Raw genomic sequence first — 14405 nt, forward strand, 5'->3', positions numbered from 1 at the left:
CTTAAAGGCAAAAGCAGAGGTTGGGGACAAACTTGTTTAGTAAGCGGAAGGTTGCTAGAATTTTTTTCCCTCTGATTTGATTGCTGTGCCACTCTTTTGAGGCATGTAAGTACATAGACGTGGATGCAGAGAACATTACAGCACAGTACAGGCCCTTTGGCCTCCAATATTTTGCTAACCTTTTAACCTACTCAATCATTCTATCCCTTCCTTTCGACATTGCCTCTGTTTCGATCATCCATGTGCCTATCTAAGAGCTTAAATGTTTGTAGAGTGTTTGCCTCTACCACCATGCACAGCAGTGCATTCCATGTACTCACCACTCAGTGCTTTCTTTAAAAAAAAGTGTACCTCTGACATCTCTCCTATACTTTCCTCTAATCACCTTAAAATTATGTCTCCTGCTATTGGCCATTTCTGCCCCAAGGGAAAGTCTCTGGCTGTCCACTAACAGAGTAATATTTCCAGCTGCAGCAAAACCTACAAGTATGGTAAGCAGTGAGGAGTGTGGGGAGGGGGTTGAAGTAGAGTATAGGAGGAAATTGATGTGAGAATGGCGAAATTTCATACAGAGACAGCTGATCCACTTTGTATCCACATCTGATGCACGTTGTCATGGTATAAGACCATAGGACAAGGAGCAAAATTAGGACATTTGACCTACTGAGTCTGCTTTGCCATTCCATCATGTCCGGTTTATTATCACTCTCAACTCCATTTTCCTGCCTTCACACCGTAATCTTTGACACTCTTACTAATCAATAACTTATCACCCTCCACTTTAAATATGCCCAATACCTTGGCCTCCACAGTCATCTGCAGCATTGAATTTCACTGATTCAGCACCCTCTGGCTAAAGAAGTTCCACCTTCTCTCCGTTCTAAGTGGATGTCACTCTGGTCCGAGACTTCCCTCCTATAGGAAACATCCTCTCTGCATCCACTATATCTAGACCTTTCAATATTCCGTAGGTTTCAATGAGATCCCTCCCTTATTCTTCTAAACTTCAGCAAGAATGGGCCCAGAGTCATCAAACGTTCCACATATGTTAACCCTCTCGTTCCCAGGATTATTTTAAAGCTGTCCAGTCCCAGTGCTCCTAAAGTGCATGTAGGAGCCCGGTCTTTGAAAGTAGATGGGCATGGTTAGGGAAGCCTGTTTAATCAAGGGAGTCATGGAAGGTAAAGAAGGAAAATGAGGCTGAGCATGTATGAACCAGGTTACGCTACCCAGTTCCCTCTATGTGCTACTTCATTATACTGTCCTCACAGCTTTAATGCCAGTGCATTTCACGTCAGACTTTTCTAAACAAAGTTTCAGCTGCCACTTATCTATCTGTTAGGGAAAAATGTACAAAGATTAAATTAGCTTTATTTGTCATAAGTCCATGGAAACATACAATGAAATGCATTATTTGTGTCAAATCAGCAAGGATTGTGTTGGTGTCACCAATGTAACATTCCCACAACTTACTAACTCTAACTGTATGTCTTTTTGGAATGTTGGAGGAAACCGGAGCACCCAGAGGAAATCCAAGTGGTCACGAGAGAACTTACAAGCTGCTTATGGACAGTGGCGGCAATTGAACCATAATCTTACCACTGGTGTAGTAATAGCATTACGCTACCATTTCACCCTACTAGGCAAAGCTTCTGTAAGCAGATTATATGATTTCAAATTCATTGCTTTTAGGAGCTGATATAGAATTGATAGACCAGGATAATTACTGCCTCTGTCAGGACAGTTTTATGATTCTATGAATTAAGTAAAAGCCATTCTGAACAGAAAACTACTTGCCGTTGTTAAAACATTGATTCTGTCTACTTCCCCTACCATATTTGTCAGTTTTAAACTGGTGTGTATTAGCTTGTAACGGTGTTGAAGATGCACCACTTTAACAGAAATTCTTTTTAAAAACAAAAAGTTATGTGATAGCAATGATAAACAGAGCGGAGAATGAGTAATACCATTTGAAGCCAGAGTATGAAAGATTTTATATTTCCTGTTCTTCTCCTTCACAGAAATTCTTGGAACAATTTTTCTAGAAAACTACCTTCTATTCTCCCGAGGGGTGGCTATGTTTGAAGAATGAGAAAGTTATAAAAGATTGGAGCTTGGAAGAAAACTAGTTTGCAGCAGGTTTCCAAGACTGGACCCTCTGATAGAGGTGTGGAGGAAAAATGAGCTTGCATCGCAATCAGCAAGTAGACTCGGACCGTGACTTGCAGTCCTCTGCATCCTCAGTTAGTTTACCCTCAGTTAAAAAGGCACCAAAGAAACGTCGCCTGTCACTTGGATCTCTATTTCGAAGAAAAAGAGAGTCAAAGCAAAAGTCCAGGGACTTAAATGGGGGAGTTGATGGAATTGCAAGTATCGAAAGCATTCATTCCGAAATCTGTAATGACAAGAACTCAATATTGTCAACCAGTGGCTTGTCTGAAAGTGGGACTATGTCCACTGACAAACAAAGTGGAGACTTTCTTGAATGCCCTCTGTGCCTTTTGCGTCAACCTAAGGATAAATTCCCGGACATTATGACATGCCACCACAGGTCATGTGGAGATTGCTTGCGGCAGTACTTGCGAATTGAGATCTCGGAAAGTAGGGTTAATATCAGCTGCCCAGAGTGTACTGAGAAATTCAATCCCCATGATATACAGTTGATTTTAAACGATGATTTGCTGATGGAAAAATATGAGGAGTTTATGCTACGCCGTTGGTTGGTGGCAGATCCAGACTGCAGATGGTGCCCTGCTCCTGATTGTGGGTAAGGAAAAACACATTTAATTTTAAGCTCATCTGAGAGGTGGGAGCTTGGTGAGGGGGAGAAGGGAGGGGCGATTATTGATTTACATGAACTTTCATTTTCATGTGTTTCCAAATATTCTTTTCAAATTTCTGAGTATGTTATCAAACCTTTACGGGGAAATTAACTGAAGTACACTCAGTACCCATTTAATTAGATACATGAATGGAACCTGGTTTCGCCTTCTGCTACTGTAGCCCATCCATTTCGAGGTTTGATATGTTCCACATTCAGAGATACTGTGCTGCACACCACTGTTATTTGAGTTACTGTGAGCTTGAACCAGTATAACCATTCTCCTCTAATCTCTCTCACGAGGTATTTTCACCCACAGAACTGCCGATAACTGGATCGGGTTTTTTTGCACCAACTTGAGAGACTGCGTGCATGAAAATACCAGGATATTAGCAGTTTCTGAGAAACTCAGACCATCTGACACTAACAATCATTTTCATGTTTATAGTGACTTCAGTCACATTTCTACCCCATTCTGATATTTAGTCTGAACAACAACTGAACCCTTTGACTATGTAAGCCTGCTTTTGTATATTGGATTCCTGCCATGTGATTGGCCGATTAGATATTTGCATTAGCGAGCAGGAATACAGGTGTACCTAATAAAGTGGCTACTGAGGATATATTCAGATTCAGATTCAGTTTATTGTCATTTATAACCACAAATACAATGCAGTTAAAAATGAGACAACGTTCTCCGGAATGAAATCACGAAAAAGCACAAAACAGACCACACAAGAAAAACCACATTTGGTAATCCCCAATCCAGAGTCCGGAGAGGTTGCTGCGTATCGATATCGCGCTACCGTCTTAGCACGTTCCCTGGAAAGGAACTACAAACCCATCAGCCAAAACTAAAGCTACAAGACATACACAAAACCACATAGTTACATATAGTTATAGTTAACATATAGTTTCAATAGTGCAAACAATACCATAATTGATAAAAGACTAACTGACAAAAGACCACATAATAATAACACATAGTTTCAATAGTGCAAAGCAATACCGTAATCTGATAAAGAGCAGTCCATGGCACGGTGTAAAAGAGAGTCTCAAAGTCCCGACAGCCCATCATCTCACGCAGACGATAGAAGGAAGAAAAACTCTTCCTGCCATGAACCTCCAGCGCCGCAGCTTCCCGATACTGCACTTTGGGAGTCCCGATGACAGCCAACTCCGAGTCTGTCTGAAAACTTCGAGCCTCTGATCAGCCCTCCGACACCGAGTACCATCTCTGCCGAGCGCTTCGACCCTGGCATCAGCCGCCAAGCAACAGGGCCTTCCTCCCGGAGATTTCTCTGATCGCACAGTAGCAGTGGCAGCAAAACAGGCATTTCAAAAGTTTCACCAGATGTTCCTCCGTGCTTCACACGTCCGTCTCCATCAAATCAGGATTGTACACGGCTCCCTACTTGACAGATTACAGATATTCATCCCGGAGTGGCCACTGCGTGCTGCATCGTGCTGCCATCTTGAAGCGAGATATATTCCATTTTCACCTAGAAGAATTTAAATAGAAATACTTTTGCAAGCTTCTACTGCTGCTCTAGTATTAAACATGTTCCTTTAGTTTATTATAATTTAATTATTTGGCCACAAACTAATATACATCACAAGCATGAAGATTTGAAACCTGGAATTCTGGTCAAAAACACATTTCTTGCATAACAGTTTTATTGACTCAAATGTTTAAATTTGATTGAAATATTATGAAAATTGTTCTTGCCCACATGACTTCATAATTCTTTTTTTGAGTGAATGTCTTCTCATAAAATTTGTGCCTAGGTTGAATTTTGTGGCATTCAAAAAAAAATAGTGGGGGATGATGATGAGAGTTAAAACAGGCTCTGAATTGCTGTACAATCTATCAGATTAGCTTGTGTTGCTTACTGTTAAGGTACTTTGAAATGCACTGAAGGTGCTGAACATTTTCAGAGGTTTTAACCAAGCAAGAGTATGTTACCTATTAAAATAGGTTTCATGGGTATGCTTTAATTTTTACAATGCTCTCTCTTTAACATAAAATAGCAGCATTCTTATTGCACACCCAGTTAACTCGTTACCAATCTGAAACGGCTCAGAGACATTTCATAATGTGCATTTTTTTTTACTGGGGAGATGAGTTCAGAAGCAGATGTCCCAAGAGTGTGGTTCTCATGAATCTTCTCTGGATCCTCTCCAATGCCAACTCATCCTTTTTTTTAAGGAATCAGCCCACAAAGTGTGGGATAAACTAGCTTTTGAATATGTGATTTACAAATTCACAATCTGTAGTAGAAGAAATGTGACTTGGTATTGGACACTGATCCATTATCCATTTCTTGTGTAGGAAAATTTCTGTTTCTTCCTTCCAAAATGGATGCAGTGAAGTTTCTTGCATTTTTCTCCCACTTGCCACTGACTTAATCTTGTGCATAGTTTTTTTATGGACTTAATCCTCATCACTTTGCATTGTATTGTTTAGTCTTGTATCATAAATCTTGTGAAACCCAACTCAGTAACATGGATTTTGTTTTTAAATGAATTGGTACTGGACTGTCAGCATTGTTTCACCTAAGGTAACCTGCAAATTGTCCATTGGTTTTCTGTCCTTTATACAACTCTCTGCCCCTAGTGTATGACTTCATCTGAACGCTTTATGTGACTACATTAAGGGGGCATAGTTGACATTGAGGAATGCTATCAAGGCTTGCAGTGGGATCCAGACCAGCTGGAAAAATAGCAGATGGAATTTAATGCAGATAGGTGTGAGGTGTTGCATTTTATAAGGGTATCCAGGATAGGATTAACAAAATGAATGGTAGGGCACCAAGGAGCATGGTAGAAAGAGGGATCTGGGAGTACAGATGCCTAATTCCTTGTAAGTGGCATCATAGGTAGATATGGTCATAAAGAGAGCTTTTGGCACATTGGTCTTCAGAAATCAGAATATTGAGAACAGTAATAGGGATGTTATGTTGAAGTTATATAAGAATTGGTGAGGCTTAATTTGGAGTATTGTGTGCAGTTCTGCTGACAGCATTTACAGGAAAAATATCATAAGATTGAAAGGGTATAAAGTAAATTTACAAGGATGTTGCCGAGGCTCAAGGATCTGAGTTAGAGAGAAAAGTTGAACAGGTCCTAGGGCTTTATTCCCTGGAGCAAAGGAGAATGAGGGGAGATTTGATAGAGGTATACAAAATTATGAAGGGTATAGATAGGGTAAATGCAAGCATGCTTTTTCCTCTGAAGTTAGGTGAAATTAGAAGAAGAGATCATAGGTTAAGGGTGAAAGGGGAACTTTGGAATAAACTGCCAGCGGAAGTGGTGCATGCAGGTTCAGTTGCATCATTTAACAGAAGTATGGTAGGTACATGGACGGGAGGGGTTTGGAAGACTATGGTCCAGGTGCAGGTCAATGGGCTCAGCAGAATAACATTTCAGCACAGTTTAGATTGGATAAAGGACCTGTTTCTGTGCTGCAGTGTTCACTGGCTCTGACTCTTAACATTTATGCAGCACATTAACATTCCCTTTGAAATTCCAGATATATAACTCACTTTATTTACCCTGTTTTTATGCAGTGGTTTAGCAACCTTTATGCTGAAATTAGGAAGTGTTAAGCCTTTCATCCCTGTCCTTTTAAAGTTCTTGTTTCTAGCATAAAGCTTGATGTATTCTTCACTTTAAACATGCAGTTTAGTAATTTAAATGAGTTAGAGTAAATGTATTCCTTTTGCCCAAAAAGCAGCTGCTAAGTAATTTTGGCAATATTCATAAACAAGGTTCATTATTGTTCTTCATCCGATAGATCTGGTTTTAGATCAGAAAGTCCTGAGGCTCTTCACTTAGTTAACTTAATTCCATACTCTCAACCCAATCTCCAAGAAAATTATTAATCCTCTTATTAAAATATTTAATGTCTTAAACTTTCAAGATTTGTTTGCAGTTAAAGATCATTTTTAAAAATGTGTTTTTCTCATTTTAATTTGTAGAACACAGTGAAAAGCATGATGGATTAAATTTGAGCCACATGCAATGCAGGGACCAGTCCTGCTCAGGAATGAGTATTTGCAGTTGGGTAAAGTTAACTTGAAAAACATGAATTGGTAATAGATGGTTTGCTGGATGGATTACAGATGTTAACCTCTGAGAAGCATTTCAGTATTAATGAAATTCAAGAGTCTAAAATGAATATTAAAGATATAGCAGTTTGATATATAAAATCCTTTCAGAAATTAATCTGATTTTTACATGGCGGAGTCATTTGACTTTTTATATGATTAAAAACTCTGCAGTTCATAAAACCTAAATAAAATTCAGTTTAATGTTATCAATTTGCTAATCTAAATATACTTCATATTTTTGTAGAGGATTAGATTTAAACATAAATTACATTAAATTTTTATTTTAAGATTCATTTTCTTGCAGGTATTCACAGTAGAACAGACATTCAATAGAATCAATGAAAAGCTACTCACAAAGATGGACAAACAACCAGTGTGCAAAAGATTCCAAATTGTGCAAATACAAAAAGGAAAATACAGTGGATTCCAGTTAATTGGGACACATCAGGACCAGTACATTTTGGCCCAATAAAGTGCTTATGTCAATTAGCCAAAGTTTCATGGAAATAGTTAAAAAGATTATTAAAAACAGGAACAAATTATATATTTAAACGAAATGCAGAACAAATTAGAACACTGTCAATAGTAGTACAGTAATATAACACTGTTCTGGATCCTAATTGTTATCAATGGAGGAATTCATCCAGTGTACACTGCCATGTTCTTTTGATTGACTGTAAATTAACAAAATAACATGCTAGTTAGAAACTGTTCAGCAATGGTCTCCTGCCCCAATTAAACAGCATAGTGTCCCAAATAAACAAAGGGAATTTTGGTAATTTTCTCAATTAAGATTTGTTCTTTAAGAGTTGTCTCAAATATGCGGCTAGCTCAATTAACCATTGGCCCAATTAATTGAATCCATTGTAATAGTAATAAATATATTGAGAACATCAGTTCTCCACATGCTCACTGTGGCTTGTTTGCTTTCAGTGGTCCCAAGCTAGATTTTAAGAAAAATGCTTTAGGTGTGAGCATCAAATGTTGTACCCCAATTTGAGTTCATTAATAGATTCAGACTTTAAATGCAGATGAGCACTTAATTTGACAGTTATTTTCTCTACCCTCATGAATATTTCCTGTGTATGTTGATGAAAACCTGAGTTTGTATTTTATGGTTCAAGGTGATCTCCTATTCACATGACAGTACTTCATTTAGAACATCATCAATGTACACTCAATGTTAAAGAATACAATAATTCTCAATATTGATAATATAAAGATTCTCAATATTAATGAAATAACACCCATTAACAATAAATGATATTATTTCATTAGTATTGAGAGTGCCTTGTTGCTAAGTTCAATTGTGATTTCACCTGGAAAAAAAATAGGAGTTAGTTTCTTTGTGTAAAGAGGACAACTGTTTATCTATTTTCTAAGTGGGAAATCTGATTTTTTTTTAACATAGAAGGAACACTAAACATTGCCATCAGGAGGATATGATTCACATTGTTTTGGAATTCATTGAGGTTGGGAGGCAAGAGTACCTTGTATTGGGAGTTGTTTCCTTTAATTATAGAAGGGCTAAATCACCTGATTTCCAGTTTGTGCTTTTAGCTCAAATCCTTAGTGTGATTAAAATATTTTTAAAAAAATGTAATATACACTGCAACATGTAAGCATGAATAAATTTGCACTCAATGGCCACTTTATTAATAAACTACTAGAGTGTAGCCTGATGTGGTCTTTGCTGCTGTAGCCATCCACTTCAAAGTTCAACATGTCTGTTCAGAGATGTTACAACACTGGCACAGAGGAAAATGTGATTATTTGAGTTACTGTCACCTTCCTGTCAGCTTGAATCAGTCTGGTCATTCCCTTCTGACCTCTCTCGTTAACAAGGCATTTTTGCCCACAGAACTGCCACTCATTAAATATTTTCCTGTATTGTGCACCATTCTTTGTAGAGGCTGTTGTGCGTGAAAATCCCAGGTGATCATCAGTTTCTGAGTTCAAATCAGGCCGTCTGGCACCAACAGTTCCACGGTCAAAGTCACTTAGATCGCATTTCTTCCTCACTCTGATGTTTGAACAACAACTGAGCCTCTTGACCACATCTACATGTTTTATACATTGAATTGTTCCCATATGTTTGGCTGATTAGATATTTGCATTAATGACCAGGTGTACCTAATAAAGTGGCCACAACATTTTGTGATTATTCAGCCATTGAAATAATGGCAACAATGTAGCATTCACTTTGTCAAATATACAGTCCTAGTGAGTGTATGGACACCTATGTTTATGCCTCCAAATATATCAACCTTTTTGTGCTAATTAAAATTCCATGGTACATCAGGCTGCACGTAATTGCTTAATCTATTTCCCAAGTGAAGCCCAAATTGTCCTACATAAATGTTGGCATTTTTTTGGTTTTGTTAGCTATATATTCCTGATTCCCTGCATATGTTCATCTTAAGGTATTTCTAATGATTTCAGCAATATGACTAATCTGAAGCTTTATAATGGAAAACAGTTTTCAATTCCAAAACTTCATCCTTTAAAAAAAAAGACATAGGTGCAGAATTAGGCCATTTGGCCCATCTAGTGGGCTCAGACATTCAATCATGGCTGACCCTTTTTTCCCCTCAGCCCAACTTTCTGGCCGCCTTCCTGTAACCTTTGCCATGCCCAATAAATCTCTGCCTTAAATACACCCAATGGCCTGGTAATAAATACCACAGACTCACCACCCATTGGCTAAAGAAATTTCTCCGCATCTCTGTTTTAAATGGATGCCCCCACTATCCTGAGACTGTGCCCTCTTGTCCTAGCCTTCTCCCACCATGGGAAACATCCTTTCCACATCTACTCTGTCTAAGGCTTTCACCATTTGAAAGGTTTCAATGAGATCTGCCCCTCCTAGTCCTTCTAAATTCCAGCGAGCACAGACCTAGAGCTATCAAACACTCCTTGTATGATAACCCTTTCATTCCCAGAACCTCCTCTGAACCCCCTCCAATGCCAGCACGTCTTTTAGATGAGTAGTCCAAAACCGTTCACAATACTCAAGGTGAGGCTTCCCCTGTGCCTTATAAAGCCTCAGCATTGTGTCCCAGCTCTTGTATTCTAGACCTTTTGAAATTAATGCTAGTATCGAATTTGCCTTCTTGGACACCGATTCTACCTACAAGTGAACACTTAGTGTGTTCTGCACAAGGACTCCCAGGTCCCTTTGCATCTCAGATTTTTGGATTTTCTCCCCGTTTAGAAAATAGTCCGCATTTATTTCTTCTACCAAAGTGCATGACCATGCATTTTCCAACATAGTATTTCATTTGCCACCTTCTTCCCCATTCTCCTAATCTGTCCAAGACCTTCTGCAGCCTACCTGTTTCCTCAACACTCTCTGCCTTTCCACCTATCTTCGTATCATCTGCAAAGTTGGTAACCAAACCATCTATTCCATCATCTAAATCATTGATATACAACATAAAAAGAAGTGGTCCCAACGTCAACCCCTATAGAACACCACTAGTCACTGGCAGCCAATCAGAAAAGGATCCTTTTATTCCCACTTGCTGCCTGCTACCAATCAGCCAGTGCTATAACCATGCCTGTTGTCGGTGATCCGAGTAAACCTTTCAAGGGAGTTAATCATTTCTTTCCGAAATCCAGCTGGCAACTCCACACATTTATAATGTGGTTTGTTTTTCAGTACAATTATAGATTTTGACATTTCAACAGCACATTACATCTACAGATAACATTTTAAGCAGCATAGGATGGTATTTTTTGCATGAAGGTATTGTGTGGATTAATTGTTTTCACACTTGCTCTATCACATTTGCTTTTGCATAAGGATATTGCAGTCCCCTAAGCTGATTTTGTTTGTTCGTTGGCTTCTGATTTCCAGACTGCAGTCACACTTGAAATAAGGAGTAAAAACCTAATATAATACTGAAGTCTGAGACGGTCAGCCATCAAGCTGTCTCTCAAATATTTTCAGTTAAATCAACATGAACAGTGTTTCAGACCATAAAACATAGGAGCAGAATTAGGTCATTCAGCCCGTGGAGTCTACTGTGCCATTCCATCATGGCTGATTTATTTCACCACTTGACCCCATTCTCCTTGTAATCTTTGATACCCTTATTAATTGTGTAAATTTCAGGTACAGTTGTCAACTGGAGCCATTTTTTGACAATGACAGGAATATCTATGATAATGTGTAGTCACCAGCTTTTAAACAATTAATACTTGAATTCCATGAGCTGCTAAATGAATTGCCTTGTCAACTACTGCATTGCAATGTATTTCATCTGGTCACCTTCGGACGTTTCTGAGAATCCTTTTGTGACTGTCTTTTAAACCTGAGAATATAAAGATTTCAAAAAGAGACATTAATTAAAACATTCAATTAAGCAAATCTAATCATAACTTTTATTTTGAATTCATACCATTCATCCATCACATCAGCTATTCACACCTTGCCAAATATTGAAAGGCTTGGAGTGGACACGATATTTCCTGTAGAAGAAGAAGAAAGCCCTTAACTCCGAGTGGAGTCATCGGGACGCCGTCGTGATGGCATTTTTTTTTTTAGCAGGCTTTCTTATTTTTATGAGGCTGAGTTGCTAGCTCAACCTAGCATGGATGGAAAGGGTGCACAAGGGGGCTGGCTGGATTCGAACTTGGGAGCCTTCGCTCCAAAGTCCGGCACTGATGCCACTATGCCACCAGCCGGCTGATTTCCTAAAGTGGGGGAGTCTTAAGACTAGAGGGCATAGCCTCAGAATACATGCACGTCCCTTTAGAACAGATATGATTAATTTATGCCTGGGGGTTGAATTTGTGGAGTTCATTGCCGCAGATGGCTGTGGAGGCCAAGTCATTGGGTATATTTAAAGTGGGGGTTGATAGCTTCTTGATTAGTAAGGGTGTTAAAGGGAGTAAAGGAGAAGGTAGTATAAAGGGGTTGAGAGGGATAATAAATTGGTGATGACTGGATGGGCTGAGTGGCCTAATTCTGTTCCTTTGTCTTATGGTCTTCTTTGTCCTATACTGACACATTGTGTACTACTAGAGCCTATTTGCTATCATTTTGAGAATTTGCAAAAATGAACCTGGAGGTTTTTATGATGTTGCTGAATGAGTTAAGCATTTGAAGTCTGAAAACTTTTTAGGACATATGATTTATTGATAGGATTTTGATGTCCACCACACTGTAGAAGGGGTCAAAAGTGATTTTATTATGCAGACAATCAGTATATTTTTATCTCTTACAGTTATGCAGTGATAGCATTTGGCTGTGCCAGCTGTCCAAAACTGACTTGTGCCCGAGAAGGATGTGGTACTGAGTTCTGTTACCACTGTAAGCAAATCTGGCACCCGAATCAGACTTGCGATGCCGCACGACAGCAGAGAGCGCAGAGCTTACGACTGCGAGCGATGCGTTCATCATCAATCAGCTACAGTCAGGAATCTGGAGCAACGGCTACAGAAAACTGGACACTGCGTAGATATGTTCAGGATGAGATTACAGGAAGAAAGGGGTTACCTGAAATAAACAGTCTGCTGGTCAATCAAATTCTACCATCTCGTTCAACAGGTAATAACAGTGTATTTTAATTGTGGTTTCTAGAATTGTTGACAAGTTTGGGTGATATAAGCTTTAATGTTCTCTTCTCAACCAGCCCATGACCCAGCTATAGGTATTATCCTGATTGCTTCTAACAATCTTCCTTTGATTGGTGGTGGGGGGTGGTGGTTGGGAACTTTATTTTGGCACCATTGATTCAGATGGGACCTTTTCCTTGCTTTGATGATATCCCAATTTACAGTGTTTATGTTGTGTTTGTATGAACATCACTATTTCAAGAATTATTGTAAATGACTTATTTTGAGAATGTCCTTGCTTGCAGTTGGATTTCTGAATCTATTCATAAATGGGTTAGGCTATTGTCTTCTGAAATCAAGATCATAGATATGTGCAAAATAACTGTAGATGCTGGAAATCCAGAGTAACATACATAAGATGCTGGGGGAACACAGTAGGTCAGGCAAGAGTCAATTTTTCAGGCCGGGACCCTTCATTAGGAACTGAAGCGTTGACTCTTCATTCCTTTCCTTAGATTCTGCCTGACCTGCTGTGTGTATAGCATTCTGTGTGTGTTACTTATTAAACATTGCCGCAGCTCTGAGTTCAAAAGAATAAGGTTAGCTTTGAATTATGAAAAGTGTATATGGCACTCTCTTGAAAATGTGTTCTGCATTGCTGAATCTGTTGTTTTTTTCAGAGTTTAGCTCTTTCTGTTGATGGTTCCATCAAAATACCACACTTTAAAAGCTACAGATATTCACAATTTTTGCTAGTTTTTCCAAGCCAAATTGCAAGTTACAAATGTACTTGTTGAATCACAGCATGTCCAGAGCAAATTTTATCACGTGGACGTCAGATGGTTGATGCCATTGCACCAGCCACCCAGTGGCTCTTATTGGGAGGTTTGGACAATTCTATTTGATTGACAAGGTCAAGCCAGTTGTTGGGATGAGTATTTAATCTGGTTGGGCAATAGAGCTAAACTGGTAATATTGAAGATGTTGGATGGGGGGAAGTGGTAGGGTTAGGTGGATCAGAAGATCCTTGTGTGGTCATAAGTACCGTGAAAAATCTTTCTTGAATTTTGTTTTGTGATAGCGCAATCAATTGTCATGAAGCAGTAGATGTAAAAAGCACAACCCAGTACATGCTCATTAGAACATTAAAGTACAGGCTCTTCCCCACAATGTTGTGTCAACCTTTTAACCTACTCTAATATCAATTTAACCCTTCCCTCCTACAGACCCCTCCATTTTACTAATATCCATGTGCCTATTTTAAATGCCTTCAATATATCTGCCTCTACCACCACCCCCACTCAATTTGTTTAAAAAAAAACTTGCCTCTTATGTCCTCCCTATATCCTTTCCTGCAATCTCCTTAAAACAATGCCTTTGCATAAAAGGTCTCTGGCTATCTACTTGAACTATGCCCCTCATTATCTTGTTAACATCCTGTATCAAGTTACCCATGACCGAAAATTCACAGATGCAGAGGAGTTCAAGAATCAGTGCAACTTTAACTGCTGCAATACACTTGCAATTAAAATGTACATTTTCTAAATTAACATCTACCAGAGCACTTTTAAACAGCAACTTTATCTCAAGTTTTAACATACCATGGAAACAGCCCTTACCACCTAACTGTTCATGTATGAACAAGCTATCTGCCATTCTTAGTTCATCTGGCATTGCTTTTGAAGTATTTTGCACTGCTCTATCAACAATTCCACCTTCTACCAATTTTAAATTTAAATTTATCATTATCATTCCTGTTTTTGAATATCAATGACTCCCCTGAATTGGATAGTTTTCTAGGCCACCCAATGGAAGGCTCCAGAGAAGTAATGACAGGTGAAATTTGAATGGATATTAAATGCGGCTAGATAGTTCAGAGCAAGATCCACAGACCACTTCCTTAATAGTAT

At 38.9% G+C, this 14405-nt stretch overlaps 1 protein-coding gene across 3 annotated transcripts in view; it reads left to right on the forward strand.

Annotated features, from left to right (window-relative positions):
• Positions 1–14405, forward strand: part of rnf19a (ring finger protein 19A, RBR E3 ubiquitin protein ligase) — an 80214-nt gene that overhangs the window by 39551 nt on the left and 26258 nt on the right. For all 3 annotated transcript variants that reach the window (XM_073051506.1, XM_073051488.1, XM_073051497.1), the window contains exons 2-3: positions 2022–2767; positions 12165–12487. In XM_073051506.1, the coding sequence (XP_072907607.1) occupies positions 2181–2767; positions 12165–12487 (910 nt within the window). In that variant the 5' untranslated portion in view covers positions 2022–2180. The remainder of the gene's footprint in view (positions 1–2021; positions 2768–12164; positions 12488–14405) is intronic.

This window comes from Hemitrygon akajei, chromosome 1 (assembly GCF_048418815.1).
Source record: "Hemitrygon akajei chromosome 1, sHemAka1.3, whole genome shotgun sequence".
Taxonomy (NCBI): Eukaryota; Metazoa; Chordata; class Chondrichthyes; order Myliobatiformes; family Dasyatidae; genus Hemitrygon; species Hemitrygon akajei.